A 23,458-nucleotide genomic window follows, 5' to 3' on the forward strand; every position below is an offset into this window, starting at 1 on the left:
GAATATTTTAGGGAACAGGAGACCCTCTTAGTTTCTGAATTTTTAATGCCGCCACATTAATTCACTGCAAAGGGGCCCAGTGAGGCTCTGTCGCCCAGGGGCCTACTGAAACCTGGAGCCGACCCTGTTATAGATGACGCAAAAACAACATGCTTCTTATTCACATCCCATTAAAAAATAATAATAAAAAAGATATTTACCTCTCCTGTGACCAGAAACTTTCCATCTGGGGAGAATGCAAGTGCGGTGATAGTTTTTCTGAAAAAGGAAAAAAAAAAAAACACAACACATAAGATTGGAAAATCCCAAACAAATAAAATATATAAAACTACCAGATACATGTAGAAGATGCCATGTCCTCCGGTAAACTTTTATAAACATTTATAGCATTCACTTGTATTACGGATACATGATTTGTAGGAAACTTTATGATTCACACTGAAGCTATTTTGGCTTATGGACACATACAGATTGGTTTTGTTTTCACAAAGTTGGTAATTCTAGCATTACGTGCACTTTCCAGCAGTATGTTTAGATCTATAGGTGACAGAAACATGCTCTTGGTGGGTCTTTAAAGCGGAGATTTTTATCTTTACAATGATTCCTGGTTCTAGGTGCTATAGAGCTGATGATAGGCTGGAAGGGGAGGATTGATCCAGACAGCTCTGACTCATCTCAGGCAAGATATGACTCTTCTCATTTGTATATTTAAGGATTTCAATTTTTTTTTTTTGTGCACAAAAAAAAAAAAAAAAAAAAAAAAAAAGTAGTAATGCTAAAAAGGATATGTCATATCCTACCTGCCGGGGGCTGCTAGTTTAGTGGAAAATAGCTGGTCACATGTTCTGGATAAGCATGGCACTTAGAGGAAATCTCCAAATGTTTGCTTCCGGCCCGTCATGTATTTATTACCGATGCTATACTGCTATTAGATGATGCACAATCACCCATTTATGGCATTTTAACTTCTTTAAAAGAGACTCTACCATCAAAATCCATCATAATGAACTAGGGACACCTACTCATAGATCCAGGCACCACATTTGCGATAATCTTCTTATATTTGTTATCCATGGCCTCCGTCCTTCTAAAATCAACTATGCTAATGACCTGGTAACACACCCAGGATCATTATCATAATTGTAAAAGTTGATTTCAGAAGAATGGAGGCGATGGATATAAGAAGATTACCACACGGTGCTTGAATATATGAGTAATTGTCCCTGGTTTTACATTATTATTATGATGATTATGTTAGATAATTAGTTGGTTGTTGGGGGCACAATAGCCCCCACTTCCCCACTGCCAGTCAGCTAAAAGCAGTATAGCGTCAGCAATATACACGGCTGAACACTGCTTCTGAACACTCGAGATAAATCTTACTTTAACAGCAAAAAGCTATTTAGAAAGTTTCGGCTATGCCCTGGATGCCAGGCTGACAGCCAGTCTCGCAGGAGGCATGCCACTGGACACAATCCCAACTTAATCCCTTCTACAAAGAAAGTGGGAGCCCAAAATCAAAGACAGGAAACTATGAGCTTTTACTAATAAACTCAATCTAAATAGGGAATGACTGTACTAGACGGGAGGGAATGCCGAGAACGTGACGTCGTTTTCCATGAATAATAGTGGAATCACAATGTACTGGTACCAGGGTTACCGCACTTTCTATTTTGGGTTTCGCTAAAAACAATCTGTGTGATCAGTATAAATAAACATCTAAAACTCTGAGGACTTTACTGTCCAATAAATGAGGGATAAAGGAAAGTTACACCTCATCTTCATGACTTTATGGTCTACGCCCTCTATGTAGCATAGTCAGGTGCCACCTAAACAGTGACTTGCCACACTACAACATCGCCTTTAAAGGAAACCTACCACCACAGACCTACCTACTAATGTAGATCCGGTGGTAGATGCATCGAATGTATGTAAGGATAGCCCTTTTTAGGGCTAATCTTTTACTCCACTATCTTTTATAATCTTTTAGCGGGGTAATATGCAAATTTTATAAAAAGAGGCTACTGGGGTGTGGAGTAGCCAGAGCAGAGGCTACAAGGTGTACCAGAGGTCAGACCCCCCCCCACCCCTATCCCAATTGGAAAGTGCTGCTATATCCTAAAATATGCCATCACTTTATGAGATGGTAATTTCCCCTTAAGCTGCCTTATTGCGACAACGCAGTTATAACACGGACACCACCATGGATTTTACGCTTGGCATTTCAGTCTGACAGAACTTTCTAATTCCTCTACATAAAAAGGAACGATAAACACGCAAAGCGCTCAAGTATTTGTTTGTTGTAGAAAGTGAAGGATTTGTACTAGAAAAGTGCAAAACTGTCATCCACATGAAAGAGGGATGAAGGACACACAGAGCGACACATTTGTCGGCAGTTCTGCTGACGACGGAAAAGAATGAATCTCCCAAAAAGGAGAACAAAGAAACATTCAAAAGACAAACCTTGTAGAGAGGCTTTTACCAGGGGAGAAGCCCGGGGACTAGAAATATGCATAAGATGTATCAGTTAGGGCAAAAATAAAAATGCTTCGAAAAGAAACTTTCTATTTTGCATCTTTAACCCCCTAAGGATGCAGCGCTTTTTTCATTCATTTTTCACTCTCCACCTCCACTCTCCAAGTGATACGTCTACTTTATTCTTTGGTTCGGGATGATCACGGTGATACCAAATTTATATAGGTTTTATTGTGTTTTAATACATTTTCAAAAATAGAGACTGTGTGGAAGTAAAAAAAAATAATAATGTTTTGCCGTCTGACGCTAATAAGTTTTTCATACTGCGGTGTATGGAGCTGTGCAAGACATCATTTTTTGCAAAGATGAGCTGACATTTTCATTTCTACCATTTTGAGGACTTTTTATGCAATGTAAAATCATGTGAAAGTGGTAGCACAGACATTTGGCCGCTATTTTCTATTAGAGGGTTCACCGCCGTGGCATAAATTGTTTTTATATTTTGACAGATCAGACATTGTAAGACATACTGATACATAACAAGCTTAGGATTATTTTTGTTTACTTATTTTATATTTGTTCAAAGTTAAAGAGGGTGATGTCATGGGCACCAATAAAGCCTCCAGGAGCTCCGGTAGGTACTTAAAAGGTTAATTGGCCGTATCGGTGTCAGCAGGGTCGCTCAGTGCCATGGTGTACTCCCCCCATAGCCTATAATAGAGACTCTTCTCAAGCAAAACATGACTCTTCGCCCCTCATTAGCATACAACAAAGATTATAAAACATATATCTGTGTTGTATGCTAATGAGGGGCAAAGAGTCATGTTTTGCCTGAGAAGAGTCATTATTATAGGCCACAGGGGGAGTATCGCTACACCATGGCACCAAGCGACCCTGCTAACACATATTTAAACAGATGAGATTTCACATAAAAGGGGGAATTCTAGAAAACTTTTGAAGTATAAAAAGGAGAGTTCCACTATTCAGGGTATGTGAACGCCAAAAGGGTTACAGCTGAAACCCACCTGCGATCGGGCCGAGCCCCTCCCCCAGCATTTGAATTGCCTTTTACAAGACCTTTGGCTATTGGCTTTATATTAAGGCTACTACATCACTTAATTTTATACGTTGCAAAATGGCTAAAAAAAGTGCATTTCTGTCATTTTGGCACGATTTTCCATTTCGGGGTTTAACACCGGGAATATCCGTTATTATAATTTGATAAATCGGGACTTTTGGGATGTGGCGATGCCTAACATGTTTGTGAGTTTTACGGTTTATTTTTATATTGTTTTTTGGGAAAGGGGGGGGGGGATTTGAACTTTATTTTTTTACTATTTTTCAGACCCTCTAGGGTACTTTTACCCTAGGTTTCTGATCGATCCTACCACCTACTGCAATATATGGAGAAATTGCTATAGATTTGTAAAAGTGTGGCACACTGCTTACAAATATGAAGCAATGACAGGTCCTGTTATGGTAACTAATAGTCGTTCCCCGATGACGTCCTAGAAAGCAATGATGAAGCCAATACGCTGCAGGGTGCAGTCTTTTCACTGAAGCAGCGCGCAGGCCGAAAGGCAATCATGTGACCGAAGCTCAGATCCCAGGTCTGGGGTGATGGTCACAGTCGGGGTGGGTCTGGGGCAACGGCCACTCCTGGCAGGGGCAGGTCTTGGGCAATGGCCACAGTCTGGGCTGCATCAGAGTGCACTGGCTGTAATGAATACATAAATGTAATGCATAAATATTTGTCTATTAACACTATATATGCCTGGGAGTTATTTATATCCATTACTGAAAATTTCATACTCCTCATCGGTTAAAAAAGTTGAAAGGAGTATTATTACCCTTCTGGAAAAAATTTTGTGCAACCTCTGATCAGGACATGAGTATTAACCCCCTATTTCCGCACCTGTGTACAAAAATAGCTTGATCCTATGGTTTATACAACAAGGTCCTTGACACAAGATACAAAGGTCATTCATTTTAAGATCTTGTTTGGATGTCCTTGTATCCCCTAGAGGTGTGAAGGAAGAAATAGGAGTCCTCCAAGTCAATAATGTATTACAGAGGCCATTAATAGATCTATTAGACAGAGAGGGAGACAGAATAACATAAGCAAAGGCAGCTGGCCCGAAATAAGAAAAGATCAGATTGCTAGAGAAAGATGTACACAAACAGTAGTGGTGCGAGGACCCCGGGTGTGGGGAGATGAAACCTCCATATAAGAGTCTGTCCTTGTCATGTCCGGGGAATATTTAAAGGTTATGTACAGTTTACTGATGCTGGAGATTGAAAAGTATAAAAGAGAAAAGAGAAGAATAGAATCGAAACATAAAAAACACGAAGAAAAAAAATTCTCCCCTGTGATAATCCAGTCTCAAATGGCCACATTTGCACATGAATCCAGCAGTATCACCTATAAGAGTGGTAGTCCAAATATAGGAGCTGCCCGAAACACAACAACAACAAAAAAATAATAACTACTAGGAAGTAGAGGAGCGAGTCACTCACCTGGAGCTGTTCAGGATATGATGCTGTTTGTTCTTTCTTGGATTTAATAACACTACCACACATCTAGAAAAGAAAAAAAGATATCAAATACTGAATAATGGGTTAAATCATCCAAAGCTTATAACTAATCCTATACAATGATGTTCTCATTATTGTAGGATTAGGTCACATCAGTTGTATCATCCTAGAGCAGTGATGGCGAACCTTTTAGAGCCTGGGTGCCCAAACTACAACCAAAAGCCACTTATTTATTGCAAAGTGCCAGCACAGCAATTTAAGCAGTAATGTATTTCTCCTTGTTCTTTGACAACTTTTAATTGTTCAGCCTCCTAAAGACACCAACGCAGTTGAACGGAGGAGGGCAAATTCATCTATCATTGTAGGAAGATTCTCCAGGAAGATTCTTTGAGTCCTGTCTGGTGAACTTCATACTGGGGCGATGGCCCGGGTGCCCACAGAGAGGGCTCAGAGTGCTGCCTCTGGCACCAGTGCCACAGGTTCGCCACCACTGTCCTAAAGAAACATGTCATTTTACAAATGCAGTGTACCCCTCAGCACCCATCAATAACAATCTCCAACAGGAGGAGCTGAGCAGGTTGCACAAAATCATATCTGCAGGCAGCAGGTTACAGAGCAGGAGGGGTTGAACAGGTTATATATAGTGTCCCATCTCCGGGCAGCATGTTATAGAGCAGGAGGAGCTGAGCAGGTTGTACAGAGTCCTATCAGCAGGCAGCATGTTCTAGAGCAGGAGGAGCTGAGCAGGTTGCACAAAATCATATCTGCAGGCAGCAGTTTATAGAGCAGGAGGGGCTGAGCAGGTTATACAGAGTCCTATTTGCAGGCAGCATGTTATAGAGCAAGAGGAGCGGAGCAGGTTGTACATAGTCCAATCTGCAGGCAGCATGTTATACAGCAGGAGGAGCTGAGCAAAAGGCCCACAGACACTGACCAAGGGGTAGTGGAAGAGGGGGCAGGGCCAGGATGCAAAGTTAGATAACAAGCTGGCCATGACAGGGAATGCCTGCTTGACTGCTGTAATGAAAACCCCACCCCCCTGACTGGATGATAAACGAGAATAGAAGTTCATTTTCGGGCTGCAGGCAGCATTGGAAAATGTGGCCAGCAATAAAAAAACGGCCATAAAAGGCACTTTTGGTGGTTTACAAGAGTGGGGGCTGGTGACAGGTTCCCTTTAATGATTGATGGGCAGTCACCAAGCCCGCCCAATGGACTCCTAATCATAGAAAGAAGAGGTTAAAATAAAAATGACAAGTTATTTTGAACCTTTTCCCATCTTTTCTCCCTCTGGTACGTGCTCCCTGTAGCTCATACACTGTGTTGGGGAAGGAGTTGTGTGACATACAAGAGCCGGAGCAGCTGCCGATGTGACATGGAAGGTGTCATGATCCCGGGGGGTATAACCTTTAACACAATGGCTTTTTTTTTGACGCTCCAGTTGTAAAGCGAGATACAGATTCTTATTAAATTCTACCTTTACAGAGATTCACAGTCAAGGTCACTGGGACCTCATGTCCTTAATTTAGTAAGAGAATTCAAGTCCTATAAGCTCTTACTACATAGAGTACACAATACTACTGTGCCTATGGCGCTGCACAGAATCTAGTTCAGGATATCAGAGACTGCCCTCATTATAACAAAGAGACGTAAGGCTGCCCAGGGCCCCTGCAGGCCGTCTGGCCCCGTCAGGCCGAATTAGTCACACATATTCCTTCTGGTCTATAAAGCAGACAAATACAGGGTATCCGGGAAATAAAAACTGTGCATATAGTGACGGCTGTGACTACATCAGAACATGATTAGATCTATTGAGATTTTCTTGCTGCATTCTTTAGGTAGTTATTTTATATTGAGCAATTAGTAAGGGGTTCACATACATTATATTAGGAGAAGAACAAATGCTAATATTGGGCAGCCAGGTGGCTCAGTGGTTAGCACTACAGCCTTGCAGTGCTGGCGTCCTGGGTCAACATCTGCAAAGAGTTTGTATGTTCTCTCCGTGTTTGTGTGGGTTTCCTCCGGGTCCTCCAGTTTCCTCCCACACACCAAAACATACTGGTAGGTTGATTAGATTGTGAGCCCCATTGGGGACAGGGACCGATTTGGCAAGTTCTGTGTAGCGCTGCATAATCTGTGTGCTATATAAATAAAGGAATTATTATTATTAATTATCTATTGCTGCGCATGCTGAGGTCTTATCCATGTTAACTAAATCGATGACAAGGGAAAGTAGCTCCAATTACATCATATTTAGAAATCTAATAGATTTAATATTTCATTACAGCCCCAGGCACTAGCCATAGCCTGCGCACTAGCCATAGCCTGCGCACTAGCCATAGCCTGCGCACTAGCCATAGCCTGCGCACTAGCCATAGCCTGCGCACTAGCCATAGCCTGCGCACTAGCCATAGCCTGCGCACTAGCCATAGCCTGCGCACTAGCCATTGCCTGCGCACTAGCCATAGCCTGCGCACTAGCCATAGCCTGCGCACTAGCCATAGCCTGCGCACTTTTATGACAGCCGACGCTCATTGTATGAATGTCCCCCTATGAGTAAGTGGTTTATCATGCTTGACTTTGATTAAGGATCCGTTCTCACATACAGGATATTCCTCTCTGCTGCAAATATGCAGTTACATTCTGCATTAAGGCAGTGTTCACACCTTGCGTTAGATTCCCATTTGGCACGGTAATTCACTTGCATGTCCGGATCACAGATGCATTAAGACCTAAATACTTGCATGTGGGAACTAGCACCATGTGCTTTGCCAGTTAATAAAGTAAAATATGTGTTGCTCGTTCTCAAAGGGCAAATAAAGAACCCCCAAGAGCGCGGGATACAATCCACGGGTAAAGGGTCACGAAGATGCCTGTAACAGAGAGCGACTGGAGCCGGCAGACTTCTAAATCCAGCCAATTCCCGTCCCACCTGCGGAACGCAGGAAATCGCACCTCATCTTAGCGCTATGCCGACTCCACGCACAGCTGTGACTCCGTACCTTTGTGTAATGAGGACATGCTATATAGCTGTTCATTGCATCAATATGGGGTCTGAATACCTGCTATATGTCTTCCATGTGTTACACAAACTGCAGGTCTGTGAATACAAGCCCATAAAATGTTACCAATGCAAGAATAAAAACCTTGGTCTAATAGAATCAACACCATTCTATAAGCAAAGCATGATTCCTCTTCTAAAATATTTCCCGTGTCGTTTCGACATCATGGGGAGAGTCGAGTACAGATGTGTCATGGAGATTACAGGAAACCTCTCTGCGGATGAAACATAACACGTTTGTGGACAAGTTACTGCTCTATGATCAAAAGACACAAAAGTCTGGAAAGTGGAAAATATTGGTAAACAGATTACAAACCTTCCCTTCTACAACCGGATCTGCTAAACTGTGTGATCATTGGGTCAAGGCAAGTGAGAAAATAAATTCTGCCTGTACTAATACTCCTATTGTTTCATAAGTCAATGTTATTACTTTGTAATGTCTTACCGTATGTTATTTGTATTTGTCCCCCATGATCTGTACAGTGTTGCGGCATATGAAGGTGGGACATCTGTAGAACCTCTTCTAGTTGTATTAGTAATAAAAATAATAATAAATCCTTATTAATATTAAATCCTTATTAATATAGCACCATATAAATATAGCACCATGTCTACAACTAGATGGACAAGAGCTTAGAGAGTCAAAATAACATGGCTCTATGGAGAAGGGAGGGGGAGGAGAGTCACAGCAGCTAGATCCCCTCCCAGAAGCCTGAGGAGCTGCCAGGAATAGTATGTCACATAATAACTAGCAACGGTTTTATTCCTCAAGTCAGTCCTGTTGCTTCTGATAGGTCAAATAAAGGAACCTTCTTGAGTTTGTGATACATTTCAGTTCAGCCATTAAAAAGGTAAAATGTTACAATGAAGCTTTCGGGAGAGCTTAGGTCCCTTCTTCAGACATGGTATGACAGGATTACTGAAGTGATACAGATTTTGTACACAATGAACAGAGCAAAACAACAACAATAACAAAGTTGAGACAAGAGGTCCTTAATTAGATGACCCGGGCGCCGCAATATTTTATTGCCCCCGAGATATAGGACATCTACCACCTGATTACTGGTTGTAGAGTGTCCTTAATAACCCCTTAATCCCTTCACGACGTGCACCCTAATAGTAAGGCGCACGTCGGGTGCGAGTGCATGGAGAGGGCAAAATTTAAAAAAAAAATGATAAAACCTATACAAATTTTTTGTCCCCGTGATCACACGGACCCAAAGAATAAAGTGGACATGACATTTGGGGTGACAGTAAAAGCCGTAAAATCCGGCCAGCTGCAGGAGGAGGTGTGAAAATATTAAAGTCCGGGGTAGCCCAGAGGCGCTTGGGCATTATCTGCCTGAACGCCTCCGCCACTTTTACAAAGTTATCATTTTGGCAATAAAAACATTGGACGTATATGTAAAACACGGTCCCATACTCACTTACTGGATGATGCAGCAGTGGGTGAAGCACATGTCCTGCCCCTCCATTCAGTACTATGGAAATTGCAGAGCACAGCGCTCTCTTGAGCACATTCCCTTTCACAGTGTACAAGAGTGGCGGAGATACCCAAGAATTGTGCTAAGCAATTTTTGATTCTCCCATAGTAGTAGATGGAGCGGCAGGACATATGCTTGACCTGCCGCTTTATTGAACAAGTGAGACCCACATTATCTCCATTCCCGGCATTTGGACCCTCAATGAAAGATTGTTAATCAAACTGTGGTCAACACAAGAAGCCCCCAGGGTTTATGACATATAAAGCTGTATAAAATGTACAGTTAACATGTAATATAATGAGAACTCCATACATATACTCCATACACAGACGAGTTGCTTTGCTTAATCACAGTTTTTAATTTGCAATCCAAATGACCTCTCTGCTTTATTCCTTGCGTGAGAATGATCACAGAGATACTAAATATACACGATATAAGTCCAGCAAGCAGCCTCGGCTAATTTCAGGGCCCCCAATGACTTGAGAGCGTGCAGTTAGTTATAGCCATAAATAATCATAGATGAGAATAACCCTTATGATTGGTCCCAAAAACGTTTGGAGAAAGTGCGTTCCCATTAACGGAATCATAACAAATATAGATGAATGAACGTGCAAGAAGACCTCACAACCCTCTAAACTTGGCCTTATAAAGCACCGCGCCGCCCGCTAACAATCCACAAGACTCTACTTAAAGCAGAAACCCAGGCGACAGCCCGCGCTGTACAAGCAGTGGGGGAAGCGCTCTGTAAACCTTCCAGCATCGCTGATGGATGACGGCCAGATGGAGCCTGTGAGGACACAGAGTTCTACAAGGACAGGCAGGACAAGAGCCGCACACCGAGAACGCCGAGGGTTAAAGCCGTGCCATACAGATGTTTGGCGTGATGTACTGTAAGCTGCTTGGCTGCTGACACACGCGAATATCACATCACAGGCCAATGGATCTGACGCTTCCCTGACTCCATAGTGTACACTCTCACAGATCATCAGTATGGGGGAAACCAGGAGAAGACTCATTGTCACGGATTGTATAGGAGAAATATTATCAACTATAAAAACAATACTCATTGTAATTTAAAGGTCTTTAAAAGGAAATCTTCTAGCAAAATGCAGCATGATACAGCAGGGCCACTTACTTATAGATCCAGGCACCGGGACTGTGGTAATCTTCTTACATGCGTTATCCATGGCCTCCTTCCTTCTAAAATAAACTAAAAAAAAATTATGCTAATGAACTTGAAGGGCCCTTGGTATGTTACCAAAGCCCCTCCATGCTCTGGCTTCCCCGGCTGTTACACTGTCTCACCCTCCCTCTATTCCCTCAGCACTTTCCCCTCCTTCTGCCTGAAAGATCAGAGAAAGTTTCAGCACACAATGGGAGGGGTACATGGCTCCACAGTATAACAGCCTGCGAATCTCCAGCACGGAGAGATCCTAGTAAAACTGCCAAATTTGATATTAGAAGGAAGGAGGTCATGAATAACAAATATAAGAAGATTACCACAGTCACGGTGCCTGGATCTATGAGTAAGTGCCTCTGGTTTATCATGATGGATTTTGATGGCAGACTTCCTTAAAATTAAGTTTTTGTTCATTATTGGTGTTTTTATTTAAATGCCTAAAAAGTTCAGAAAAAAAAAAGTGAAAAGAGTTTTCAACATTTTAAGGACGCAGCCCTTTTCCATTTCCATTTTTTAATCCCCACCTTCCAAAATATATAACTTTTTATATTTTATCAGAGAGTTTGTTTTTTGCCTAATAAATTGCATTTTTATGGTGACAGCATTTAAAAGAAATCTACCATTATTTCTTTTACTTGTTAAAGGGGTTTTCCCACGAACAAAAGTTAGGCCCTATCCACAGGATAGGGCCTAACGTGCTGATCAGTGGGGGTAGCAGTGATGAGACCCCCACAGATCACAAAAACAAGGGGTCTGTTGGGGTCCCCAGGTAGCCCTGTCAGCCTACTCGCCGCTCCTTTAGATGGCTGCTCCATTAATCTATGTGGACCTGACGGAGTACAATGAGTGTGGTGCTCGGCAATTTTCGTCAGCTCCATCTCCGAGCCCCCGCAGCTGCATCACACACACCTTGATGTCACCCGCTTGCCGACATCATACTGTGTATGCCAGGCATTGCCATACACTATGATGTCAGCAAGCGGCTGACGTCATGGTGTATGCGACAGGACCAGGTGAGGAGCAGCTGGGCAGCGGGCTGCTGGCTATATATAGGGGGTGCATGCACTGGTTGGCTATATACCAGGGAGCTGCTGGCTTTATACTAAGGCAGGGGGCTGCTGGCTGTTTACCAGGGAGCTGCTGGCTTTATACTAGGGGGCAGGGGGCTGCTGGCTGTTTACCAGGGAGCTGCTGGCTATAAACTGGGGGACATGTGACCAATGCATTTCTTACCCTCAGCTTATACTCAAGTCAATAGGTTTTCCAAGTTTTTTGTGTTATAATTAGGTCCCTCAGCTAATACTTAGGTATTTGATCAATTTTCTTATAAGTTTGGTGTGGAATTTCACTGTATGATCTAAATGACATGTCAATTATTATTCATTAGGCAATTATCATCAAGGAGGTAGTGAATTTATGTGTACAGGGCCTAAATCCATTTCAGTAACAATAAATCTGATTGGTGACCGGCTTCTTTGTAGAATGTTGTTTGTAGACAGCAGTTCAGAGTCTGGTCGTAAAGAATCTTGGAACAAATCAGAAATCTTATGTAAGAGATGACGCGCTGAACACGTCCCGTTTTATTTCTACACTGGAATCACGGCCTTTACTACTGAATAACACATTGCAGAAAACTGCAAAAGCTGAAATGCAAATGTAACACAAGAGCGACATAAAGGCCATATAAAGCGATCACCCACACAATGCTGAACACAGGAACCGGGGGGGGGGAGATTAAGGTAAATTATAGCTTTGTTATAGTTCGGTTTATGGCTGACTAGTGCCGGAAGGTCCATTTGTTCCCTCAAGCAAGAACTGGAAGACTGCAAGACACTAACAGAGCATCCAGTATCCCAGTCCCCAATGTATAGGTAATAGTGGGGAGTAGCAAATACACTTCTTTAATTATCATTATGCAGCAAAACAGCGAAGATGTACGTGCACAGCACTTCCTGCTATGTTTGTGTCATTCAATTGTCATTTTTTGATTATTATTAAATTTTTCTTTCTATAACTATGGGGGCTGCCATCTTGCCTGGAAGACCTTCTGATAGACATTACTTGATACATTTCCCCCAGGTCTATGCAGTTGTAGGCACCCGAGGTGTGAGCTCAAGTTTGGGCAGGTTTCACCAACGTGACATGAACGAGATTTATCCATCTTGAATATACTTTTACCTTCACTTTAATTAGGGGCTGTGGTACCACTCCTATAGGTACACGGTATTACTGGGCAGGGAATAATACACCTACAATACCATAAAAGAAAACAAGATCCCCAAAATTACACCCAAATGTACCGGTCCACCCAGTGACACCTACACATCCCGTCAGCTATATCCAGTGAATGAGAGGGTAAGGAGACGGGCGGCCATTACTTCAGCGGATGAGAAGGTCTTAACATCTCAGGTCACAACAGGCAGATGAGAAACAAAGCTCCACTTTCACAAATCAGAAAATCTGCACTTTTGCTCTTTCATCCAGCTTATCCCAGCAGGGAAATACGATAATCTTATAATTGCTGTAATCTTTATCAAGATGAACGTGTTAAAGTAGACAAATCGAACAGAGGACCACACAACCCCTACTATGTGGCTTACATAACACTACAAAATCAATAGGGACTTTCTGAAGAGCTTTGTAAAATCGGACCCATGCAAAATCCAGGTAGCATATTATAGAGCAAGAGGAGCTGTGCAGAATGTACATAGTGTCCAATCTGCAGGCAGCATATTATAGAACAGGAGGAGCTGAGCAGATTGCACATAGTGTCCTATCTGCAGGCAGCATGTTATAGAGCAGGAGGAGCTGAGCAGGTTGTACATAGTGTCCAATCTGCAGGCAGCATATTATAGAGCAGGAGGAGCTGAGCAGGTTGTACATTGGGGCTCATTTACTAAGGGTCCGCGAACCGTGATTCTGTCGGGTTTCCCGATTTTATTTTTAATTTTTTGGGGCATGTGATCGGATTGTGGCACATCGGCTTGCATGCGACAGAAATCGGGGGGCATGCTGTCGGACAACCGTGGAATTCGGACAACCGACGGATTCGGACAAACTGCGGAATTTAAAAATGAAATTGTGTCACAAGATCAGCACTCACATGCACCAGGAAGAAGAAAGTGAACTCCGGCGGACCTCAGCGGGGAAGCAACACATGAAGGAAATTGGACGCACGATTTTAGTGAATCTAGGGAGACTCGAATCCTCGTCGGACAACGCACAGTGGGGATCGCGACAGGACCGGGTAAGTAAATCTGCCCCATTGTGTCCTATCTGCAGGCAGCATGTTATAGAGCAGGGGGAGCTGGGCAGATTGTACATGATGGGTGACTTGCAGACTCCAGTTATAGATCTATTAGATTTACCAGCAAGAATAGTGCAGCATGATGTAGAAAATATAATAAATGACAATGGAAGCTCAACATTTACTATTACAAGATGGTGAGGACCTTCAGGAGTGGCAAAAAAAAACCATGTGTACAGGGCCACAAACTTTCTGGTAGTAAAAAGTATCTTAGCACAAATCTAAAAGCTTATATATAAGATGGACATATCTGGTTTTATTTCTACACTGGAATCACTGCCAACAAATTGAAGGAAACTGCAAAAGCTGAAATGCAAATGTAACACATGAGCGATATAAAGGCCACATAAAGCGATCACCCACACAATGCTGAGCACAGGAACAGGGGAACCGGGGGGGATTAAGGTAAATTATTGTTTTGTTGTAGTTCGATTTATGGCCGACTAGTGCCGGAAGGTCCATTTGTTCCCTCAAGCAAGAACTGGAAGACTGCAAGACACTAACAGAGCATCCAGTATCCCAGTCCCCAATGTATAGGTAATAGTGGGGAGTAGCAAATACACTTCGTTAATTATCACTATGCAGCAAAACAGCGGAGATGTACATGCACAGCACTTCCTGAGGGGCAGACACAGGACCCCGCACATAACAGATGCCACGGAGGGAGTCCCAGGTCATAGGACAACAATACAGGAGGGTCCACAAAGCAGAAAATATGCAGATACGTTTTATTTTTGCTCAGTAAAACCAGATAAAACAGATGTAAAAGGTGATGTGTTTTGTTATCTGGTTTTACTGAGCAAAAATAAAACCTTTCTACATATTTTCTGCTTTGTGGACCCTCCTGTATTGTATTAAAACAGATGTAAAAGGTGATGTGTTTTGTTTATTATCCAATTGAAGTTTATTTCTATAATAATACGGGCTACCATCTTACCTCAGCTCTATTAACAGCGTTTAGTGATATGCTTTACAGCAGCCTCACTCACAAAGGACGCACAATGGACTCTAAGTCTATGGAGAGTTTTCAAGGGGCGAGTAGATAAGCTGTGACATCAACTATTGTCAGTAGTGATGTAATGGTGGCTCAGTGTTATCTATATAGAGGTCATTGTACAGGGAGGAGGAGGAGATAAGCTGTGACATCATCTATTGTCAGTAGTGATGTAATGGTGGCTCAGTGTTATCTATATAGAGGTCATTGTACAGGGAGGAGGAGGAGATAAGCTGTGACATCATCTATTGTCAGTAGTGATGTAATGGTGGCTCAGTGTTATCTATATAGAGGTCATTGTACAGGGAGGAGGAGGAGATAAGCTGTGACATCATCTATTGTCAGTAGTGATGTAATGATGTGTCAGTGTTATCTATATAGATGTCATTGTACAGGGAGGGGGAGGAGATAAGCTGTGACATCATCTATTGTCAGTAGTGATGTAATGATGGGTCAGTGTTATCTATATAGAGGTCATTGTACAGGAAAGAGGAGGAGATAAGCTGTGACATCATCTATTGTCAGTAGTGATGTAATGATGGGTCAGTGTTATCTATATAGAGGTCATTGTACAGGGAGGGGGAGGAGATAAGCTGTGACATCATCTATTGTTAGTAGTGATGCAATGATGGGTCAGTTATCTGTATAGAGGTCATTGTACAGGGAGGGGGGGGGGGAGATAAGCTGTGATATCATCTATTGTCAGTAGTGATGTAATGATGGGTCAGTGTTATCTATATAGAGGTCATTGTACAGGGAGGGGGAGGAGATAAGCTGTGACATCTATTGTCAGTAGTGATGTAATGATGGGTCAGTGTTATCTATATAGAGGTCATTGTACAGGGAGGGGGAGGAGATAAGCTGTGACATCTATTGTCAGTAGTGATGTAATGATGGGTCAGTGTTAGCTTATCTCCTCCCCCTCCCTGTACAATGACCTCTATATAGATGTGACATCATCTATTGTCAGTAGTGATGTAATGATGGGACAGTGAAATCTATATAGAAGTAATTGTACAGGGAGGGGGAGGAGATAAGCTGTGACATCATCTATTGTCAGTAGTGATGTAATGATGGGTCAGTGTTATCTATATAGAGGTCATTGTACAGGGAGGAGGAGGAGATAAGCTGTGACATCATCTATTGTCAGTAGTGATGTAATGATGGGTCAGTGTTATCTATATAGAGGTCATTGTACAGGGAGGAGGAGGAGATAAGCTGTGACATCATCTATTGTCAGTAGTGATGTAATGATGGGTCAGTGTTATCTATATAGAGGTCATTGTACAGGGAGGAGGAGGAGATAAGCTGTGACATCTATTGTCAGTAGTGATGTAATGATGGGTCAGTGTTATCTATATAGAGGTCATTGTACAGGGAGGAGGAGGAGATAAGCTGTGACATCATCTATTGTCAGTAGTGATGTAATGATGGGTCAGTGTTATCTATATAGAGGTCATTGTACAGGGAGGGGGAGGAGATAAGCTGTGATATCATCTATTGTCAGTAGTGATGTAATGATGGGTCAGTGTTAGCTTATCTCCTCCCCCTCCCTGTACAATGACCTCTATATAGATAACACTGACCCATCATTACATCACTACTGACAATAGATGATGTCACAGCTTATCTCCTCCCCCTCCCTGTACAATGACCTCTATATAGATGTGACATCATCTATTGTCAGTAGTGATGTAATGATGGGACAGTGAAATCTATATAGAAGTAATTGTACAGGGAGGGGGAGGAGATAAGCTGTGACATCATCTATTGTCAGTAGTGATGTAATGATGGGTCAGTGTTATCTATATAGAGGTCATTGTACAGGGAGGAGGAGGAGATAAGCTGTGACATCATGTATTGTCAGTAGTGATGTAATGATGGGTCAGTGTTATCTATATAAAGGTCATTGTACAGGGAGGGGGAGGAGATAAGCTGTGACATCTATTGTCAGCAATGATGTCATGATGGACATTAAACACAACTAAAGTAAAGAACAATGCAATAAATCAGTGAGTGAGGGGTTAACCAGCAAACCTACAATCCACTAGGTACCTAGCGGACACCTCCATGTTATTAGCCTCACACTGGGCAGCAGAGAATGTACTTCCTTCCCCCATATTCTGCAGCCAAAACAAAAACTGGAATCTAAATAATGTGAGACCCCCCCTGCAGAGCGAGGAGACAATGGGAGTTATACTACACGGAGAGCAGAGAAGTACAACATTGTTTCTGCAGAGCCTTAAAGGGGAAACGCTCCGAGCTGTTGTACTTGGGATCTTACATGAAGTAACCATATAACAAGGCTCAGGGCGGCTGTAGGCGATGCTCGGGGTCCACAGCCATCCACTTCTCTCTCCTAGTTTTAGGTCTTGTTTTTGATGCAGAGAAGGCAGAGCTCAACCTATGCACAATCTGCAATAATCCGCAATAACTCAAAAAAAAAAAAAAAAAAAAAAAAAAGAAAGAAACTTTTGAAAAGTTACTTCTTTATATAAAGGACACAACCTGTAAGGCCTTCACACAAACCAACACAGGGATATTTACATATTGATTTGTAAAGCGCTAGGGAGTATGATGGCCCTGAATAACTATAGATTATTATTATGCTGTGAGCCCTCGCTATAAGGGGCAGGTGGTGCCTGCTGAATAACATAGCAGACACCTGCTGTGTGGGGTTTTCCCACAAACTAAAATTAGGCCCAATCCACGGGGCCAGCAGTACAGAGACCCCCGCAGATCGCAAAAACGAGGAGTGATAACAGTACGCACATCATTAACACAATGTAAACATTTTAATAGCAGGTTGACATCAGATTTTTGTAAACACGATGTTAACATGCTTTAAAACATGTTAATGCTATGCAATGAGGCAGATCTAATCACCATCGTAGAAATATGGTTCCAAATATAATGTAAATGCCACGTGTGACCATGTTGTAAACGCAAGTGTTAACATCGATTTAATTAGGCGAATCTCTCCTCAGCCGTTGCAATGTCTTTTTAAACTCATGCATTAGACGCAACGTGTGACTGCACCCAATCGATGCTCACCTCCGCTGCTATTTATCTTGATCCCGATGCCGTCCATTGCTATTCTTGACACAGCAGGATCACCTAAAAAAAGAAATGTATAATTAACAGCCTGGAGTGCGGGGACAAGATGTCCGGAGCTCCAGGCTGCCAATTATGAACGCCCCCGCACCTCTCCCTTTCCCATGCGGGAGAGGGAGGAGAATTCACACCTCTTGCATAACATTACCTCCCTCTCTCCAATGCTCCCAGAGGCATGCATAATTAGCAGCCCAGAGCACCGGACATCTTATACCCGCACTCTGGGCTGCTAATTATAGGTTTCTTTTCTAGGTGATCCCAGGGGTGTCAAGACTTGTAACGGACAGTGTCGGGATCAAAATGAAGAGGAGCATCTTTTGAGGTTTTTTATGTTAAGTGGTGGATTTCCTTTAATGTTACCGTACACAACTCTCTGAGCCGAAGTACTAAATAGTTATGGAAGTTTTAAAAAGTTTTTAAATCATATAAAATCATTATATTACTCACTGGCTTTTCTGCTCAGAATATTCTGCAGTAATTCCAGGCTTTAACTAACTGTTAAAAACGAGCAAGAATATATCACAGACATCTAACCAGCATCTTGCTCAAAGCTGCCCATAGAGAACAAGATTCCTACATGCCAGTAGAACATCTGCCCGGGTTTGGTCCCAACTAGGCCGCATATAAACAAAGATGTCCAAGGCCCAAGTACTCAACACAATGTGCTGCTCACAAATACAAATTGTGGATTTATATCTCCGGGGATGAACCAGGATGATCTTGGAAAGAGCTAAAAGTTTACAGTAAAAACTTTAGACAATTGGTTAGAAAAGTCCTAGCCCTGTTTGACTAGGATTCTCACCCTGGGGATGTGCAAAATGGAAAATAAACTTGACAGATAGTTTTACGTCTCTATGCCACGGAATGAGTCATCTTCTGCTCATCGCTGCTGCTTGCAAGAAGAACACACAAGATTTGCTAGGAATAATATCCTTTCATGGGTATGCAAAAAAGATAAAAATTAAAAAAAAAAAAAAGTAGAAATAAATAAAAAAAAAGAGCTAGCTATATTGGGTAGGTTATCCAGAGAATAGAACTGCAGCATCAGACTACGCAGAACTTGTTTTTGTTGTCTGTTACCAAGGAGACAAGAACAATTTTTTTTTTTTTTTAAACTACAACCTATAGAAAAATAATTTCATTTTACACAAGAGTCTAAACAAATGTTTTTTTGGAGGTGGAGACCAGGTTCTCCCATTTTAGGAATTTACGAAGTATCTTGTGGATACGTCATTAAAGGGGTTGGCCAAAATTACCAAAGTTTACCAGGGTGAGTACAATCCACTGATAGTTAGCCATATTGTACTTACTCAGGTAAGGACAAGCAGCTTAGTCTTTTCATGGAAAATTTCGACAGTTAACGTCCACCTTCGTATTAGGAAGGTTAAGCGTCATCTTACACAGGACAGATGACAATGCACACATCATGGGATTTTCCCAATATCCTTCCTGTCTCCCTCAATTCCTCAGAATTGCTGATGGTCAGGAAGGAACCAGCAGGTTTAGACCTCCTAAATCTACGAGGAGCCCAGCTGTCGCACTTCCACCAACGCCGTGACACATGGTAACAAGTAAAACTGCTGGCTCTATGTAGATCTTCGTTGTGTACTGTGATATCAAGATCAAAAATACCAGCGTTACACCGGCAGAAGTACCTTCACACTACAAGCCACTGATAAAATGTGTTTTCACAGGCTGAAAAAAAAAAAATAAAATAAATAAATAATAGGTTTGCGCATAAATTAACAAATCTATAAAAAAAAAATTTTAAAAAGAGAGGGTTCTGTGGACGTCAAGCCATTCTCTAACATACATGGGCCACATTTAAGCATTTGCACTCGTTTTCTGTCCGAATTTGCACTGAAAATAACGTGCAAACTGCTTGCACACGTATTTATAAAGTGTCTGCGCCGTTTTTTTTGTGTCCGACAAGACGGAAAATTTGTGCACCTAAAAAGGGGCGTTCCGGTGCAGAGTCTGACCATGCGTCACGTTTAATACAGTGACTCAACAGAATTGTATTAAGTGCTATATGTTAAAGGGTTGGAGCACACTTCCAGAGCAGTGCAGGGGGCGCCATATTAATGTAGACCGTGACAGTTTTGATGAATATGGGGCAGACTGCGCTAGTGTAGATAAACGTGGCCCATTGTAAAGTGGATCCAGTCTGGTATACCCCGATCACTGGGGGGGGGGGGGGGGGGCTCATTGAGAAAAGCATTTAGAGAGGTTTTTTAGGGATCGAAATACATTCGTATTTGAGCAAAGATATTAAAACAAGTTACCATTTGTGACTTTCGATGTTCACGCCACTGATGCAGCCAATCACTGGCATATTGTACCGACCCTGGTAAACTTTCCCTTCTGTCAGTAGGAGCCATGGGTCACGTGACACAACCTCTCCCCACTCTCACCGACAGCAAGACCCATGACTTCCGGTAAGGTCACATATCAAGAGGGGGCATGCACTCAAGGTATACAAGCCCCCCACCATGGTAACAATTCCTGTGTCAAGATTTAAATAACATTAATAAAAGCATTGGTTTATATCCGTAATACGAGGACAGATGTTATCACAAAGGGTGTCCACGGATTTGGAGAGCGACATAACAGACCTCAGTGCACTAGCTCTCTACATTTACAGACTTGTGCACCTTGAGGCCGAGGGCAGCGCAAGACATGTGGCCAGGACATCAAGGAACAAGAGCGAAGGGACGAGGGCAGCTGCGACAGCTCCATGAAGTAGTTACGATGGCAGCAGAGAGACTCTACTATTATACACTGCGCACATAATGACCATTTAGCGCTTCAGCTGCAATATCAGGGAGTCTTGTTGTATTTCTGATCAGTCAAGGAGGAAAATTGTAGGGGACGGGGAACCCAAAACATTAAAATACTGCACAATACTGGCTGATTGACTCTTTATTTTCTGCCTGCAAGCAATAAGGCCTATTATTTCATATACGAGCAGTGCTGCAGAGAAGGCCCAGTGTAGGAAGGAAAGAGATAACTTAGACCTTACAATTGAAAGTGAACCAGTCATTTGTGTGATAGAATCTACGAATCTCAGTTTTACAGAACCTATGGCCATATAAATGCTGTGCCCAACATCCTGTGTATATGGCAGTATTATGAATCCATAGAGTTCATGGACCAAAGAGAACCTGGTATTTACATTAACCTACCCAAAATAAAACACTTTATTAAAAACCATGATTAAAAAGCATTGTCCTTATTCCTAAATGGTTACTTCCCATAGCTGCAATGTGAAAATAAAATGTAAAAAAAAAATAAATCAGTTTGTAAAATTATATGCAACTCATCTGATATGAGTCCAATCGCATTAAGCGAGTCCTGCATATTAAATTTTACTTGCCCTACCCGCTTGTACCCGATTGATAGGTCTCCCTGCTAGAACATGCTGCTGTGTTGTACTTTGAGAGAGAGCTCTGCCACATCATTGGACACTTCATGTCATGTGACCAAGGTGATGTCATCTACGGTCCTTTACCCACATACATTTGCAATTTCTTCTCCATGTATGTATCTGATCACATGAAATCACAGCAGCCTCCATGGAGGATGGATAGGAGTAGAAGTTCATAGAGGCTTCTGTGATTTCATGTAATCAGATACATACATAGGGTAGATGCTGCAAATGTAACTGGGTAAAGGACTTTAGATTACATCAACCTGATCACATGACATGAAGTGGCCAATGATGTAAAAGAGCTCTCTCACAAAGTACAACACAGCAGCATGTCCTAGCAGGGAGACATTAAGTGCTGAACACCTCCTCTGATAGCAGTTAATATAAAAATGCTGATTAATGAGGATGTTAGGTAAACAATTTTTAGCTAAAAGAAGGGTGTCAGTTAGTTGATAGGGCTCTATAGGAACCTGTCACTAGTTGTATTTGTGAAAATGTGATGACAGGTTCCCTTTAATTATGTATTACCAAAAAGTTTGTTATGTATTGCCGAATATTTTGTCCCTCTAAATAGGTTAAAATTATTGACTTTTATACTACACTTGGAGCCTTGTTTCACTTCTATATAGTAATTTAGTATCACTGAGATATTTACAGAGGTTTCCGGGGATATATACAATGCTCCTTTTGGTAGATTTATAGCTTGAATAATCCACTTTTCTGTACTAAACATATCATCTTTGCTCCAGCGATAAAAACCTCAACATCTGGTTCATGTATCGAAGCTGCAAACACTGCTCCGATGAACCATCTAAATAAATATTACACCCAGATACCCACATGCAATGCCTGGGGCAAGACCGCCTCCTTCACTAAATACACATTCTGTATCTACAGTACAATAAAAAACTTCACAATCCAGGCAGCTGTCTACCAGAACACCAAATCCTGGAGTCAGCTTTCAATAGCTCTGGAGTAAATTTAGGGCTTGGTAACATTCTGTCATTTAAAAAAAAAATCCACAGGAAAGAAAGTCCTTGTTTTGACCCGTACTAGGGAGGAGGCTAACGTTAAAAAAAACACACACAGAAAATTATATAGACAGTTCCTGGCCTAAGGGGTTCCCAGAGCCCACAACACCTGGTGTAGGAATGCCAAGCCTGACGTGCAGGAACAGCCAGCCAAAAATAAAGGTTCATCACAGTCAGCTGACTCCAGAGAAGAAAAATCATACGACTAAATCTTCTCTCCAATTATTTCATATTTCCAGTAATCAAACTTCCCATGGAATTCCCAGGAGTCACGGGTCAAGACCGCATTATTGAAAACCAGAGCCAGGACTATAGGAGAAGATCTTTGCTATTTTGTTATTTCGACTGTTTTACACAGTCTTTACTGCATAAATGGACGTAATATATTGTATCGGGATGTGTAGGAAAGATCACTGAAGGGAGATGTGAGCCCCATGAGCGAAGACCCCTCAATTGTCCATGTGTGAGGTGAAGCAGTGGCCTCAACTATTGCTGCTCCACAGGACCTACAAGTCTCCTAGTACTCAGTTTTGGATGGGCCTTCAGGATGATATATGCCCCAGGTGTAATAGACCTGAAGCCTATCTCCGATAACTGCTCTGAGAATTTAGAAAAATGGGTCCATACTGGGACCATGACCAGTTCCACAGAGTGTGTATCCAGGATTTTTTGGAAGACAATGATGACATTCCCCCTTTGTCTGTAGGGATCAGTAGGTTCCTATTCTAAGTGCAGGAGCTCCTGCCGTTGTATAGACTCTGCCTCATCCACCTTACAGGAGTTAATGTCGAGACTAAATAAATTTGATTGTGTTTGGGCGTCCATAATTTTAGGTCTAATTTGTCCT

General features: G+C 42.1%; 1 protein-coding gene across 6 annotated transcripts in view; it reads right to left on the minus strand.

The window, feature by feature from the left end:
• The window catches only part of MAPKBP1 (mitogen-activated protein kinase binding protein 1), a 99,637-nt gene that overhangs the window by 37,075 nt on the left and 39,104 nt on the right, over positions 1 to 23,458 (minus strand). For all 6 annotated transcript variants that reach the window (XM_072115689.1, XM_072115685.1, XM_072115684.1 and 3 more), the window contains 2 exons: positions 4,993 to 5,055; positions 201 to 258 (listed from right to left, as the gene is read on the minus strand). In XM_072115689.1, coding sequence (XP_071971790.1) covers positions 201 to 258; positions 4,993 to 5,055 — 121 coding nt within the window. The remainder of the gene's footprint in view (positions 1 to 200; positions 259 to 4,992; positions 5,056 to 23,458) is intronic.

The sequence above is a fragment of the Engystomops pustulosus genome, chromosome 7 (assembly GCF_040894005.1).
Source record: "Engystomops pustulosus chromosome 7, aEngPut4.maternal, whole genome shotgun sequence".
NCBI classification, from domain to species: Eukaryota; Metazoa; Chordata; class Amphibia; order Anura; family Leptodactylidae; genus Engystomops; species Engystomops pustulosus.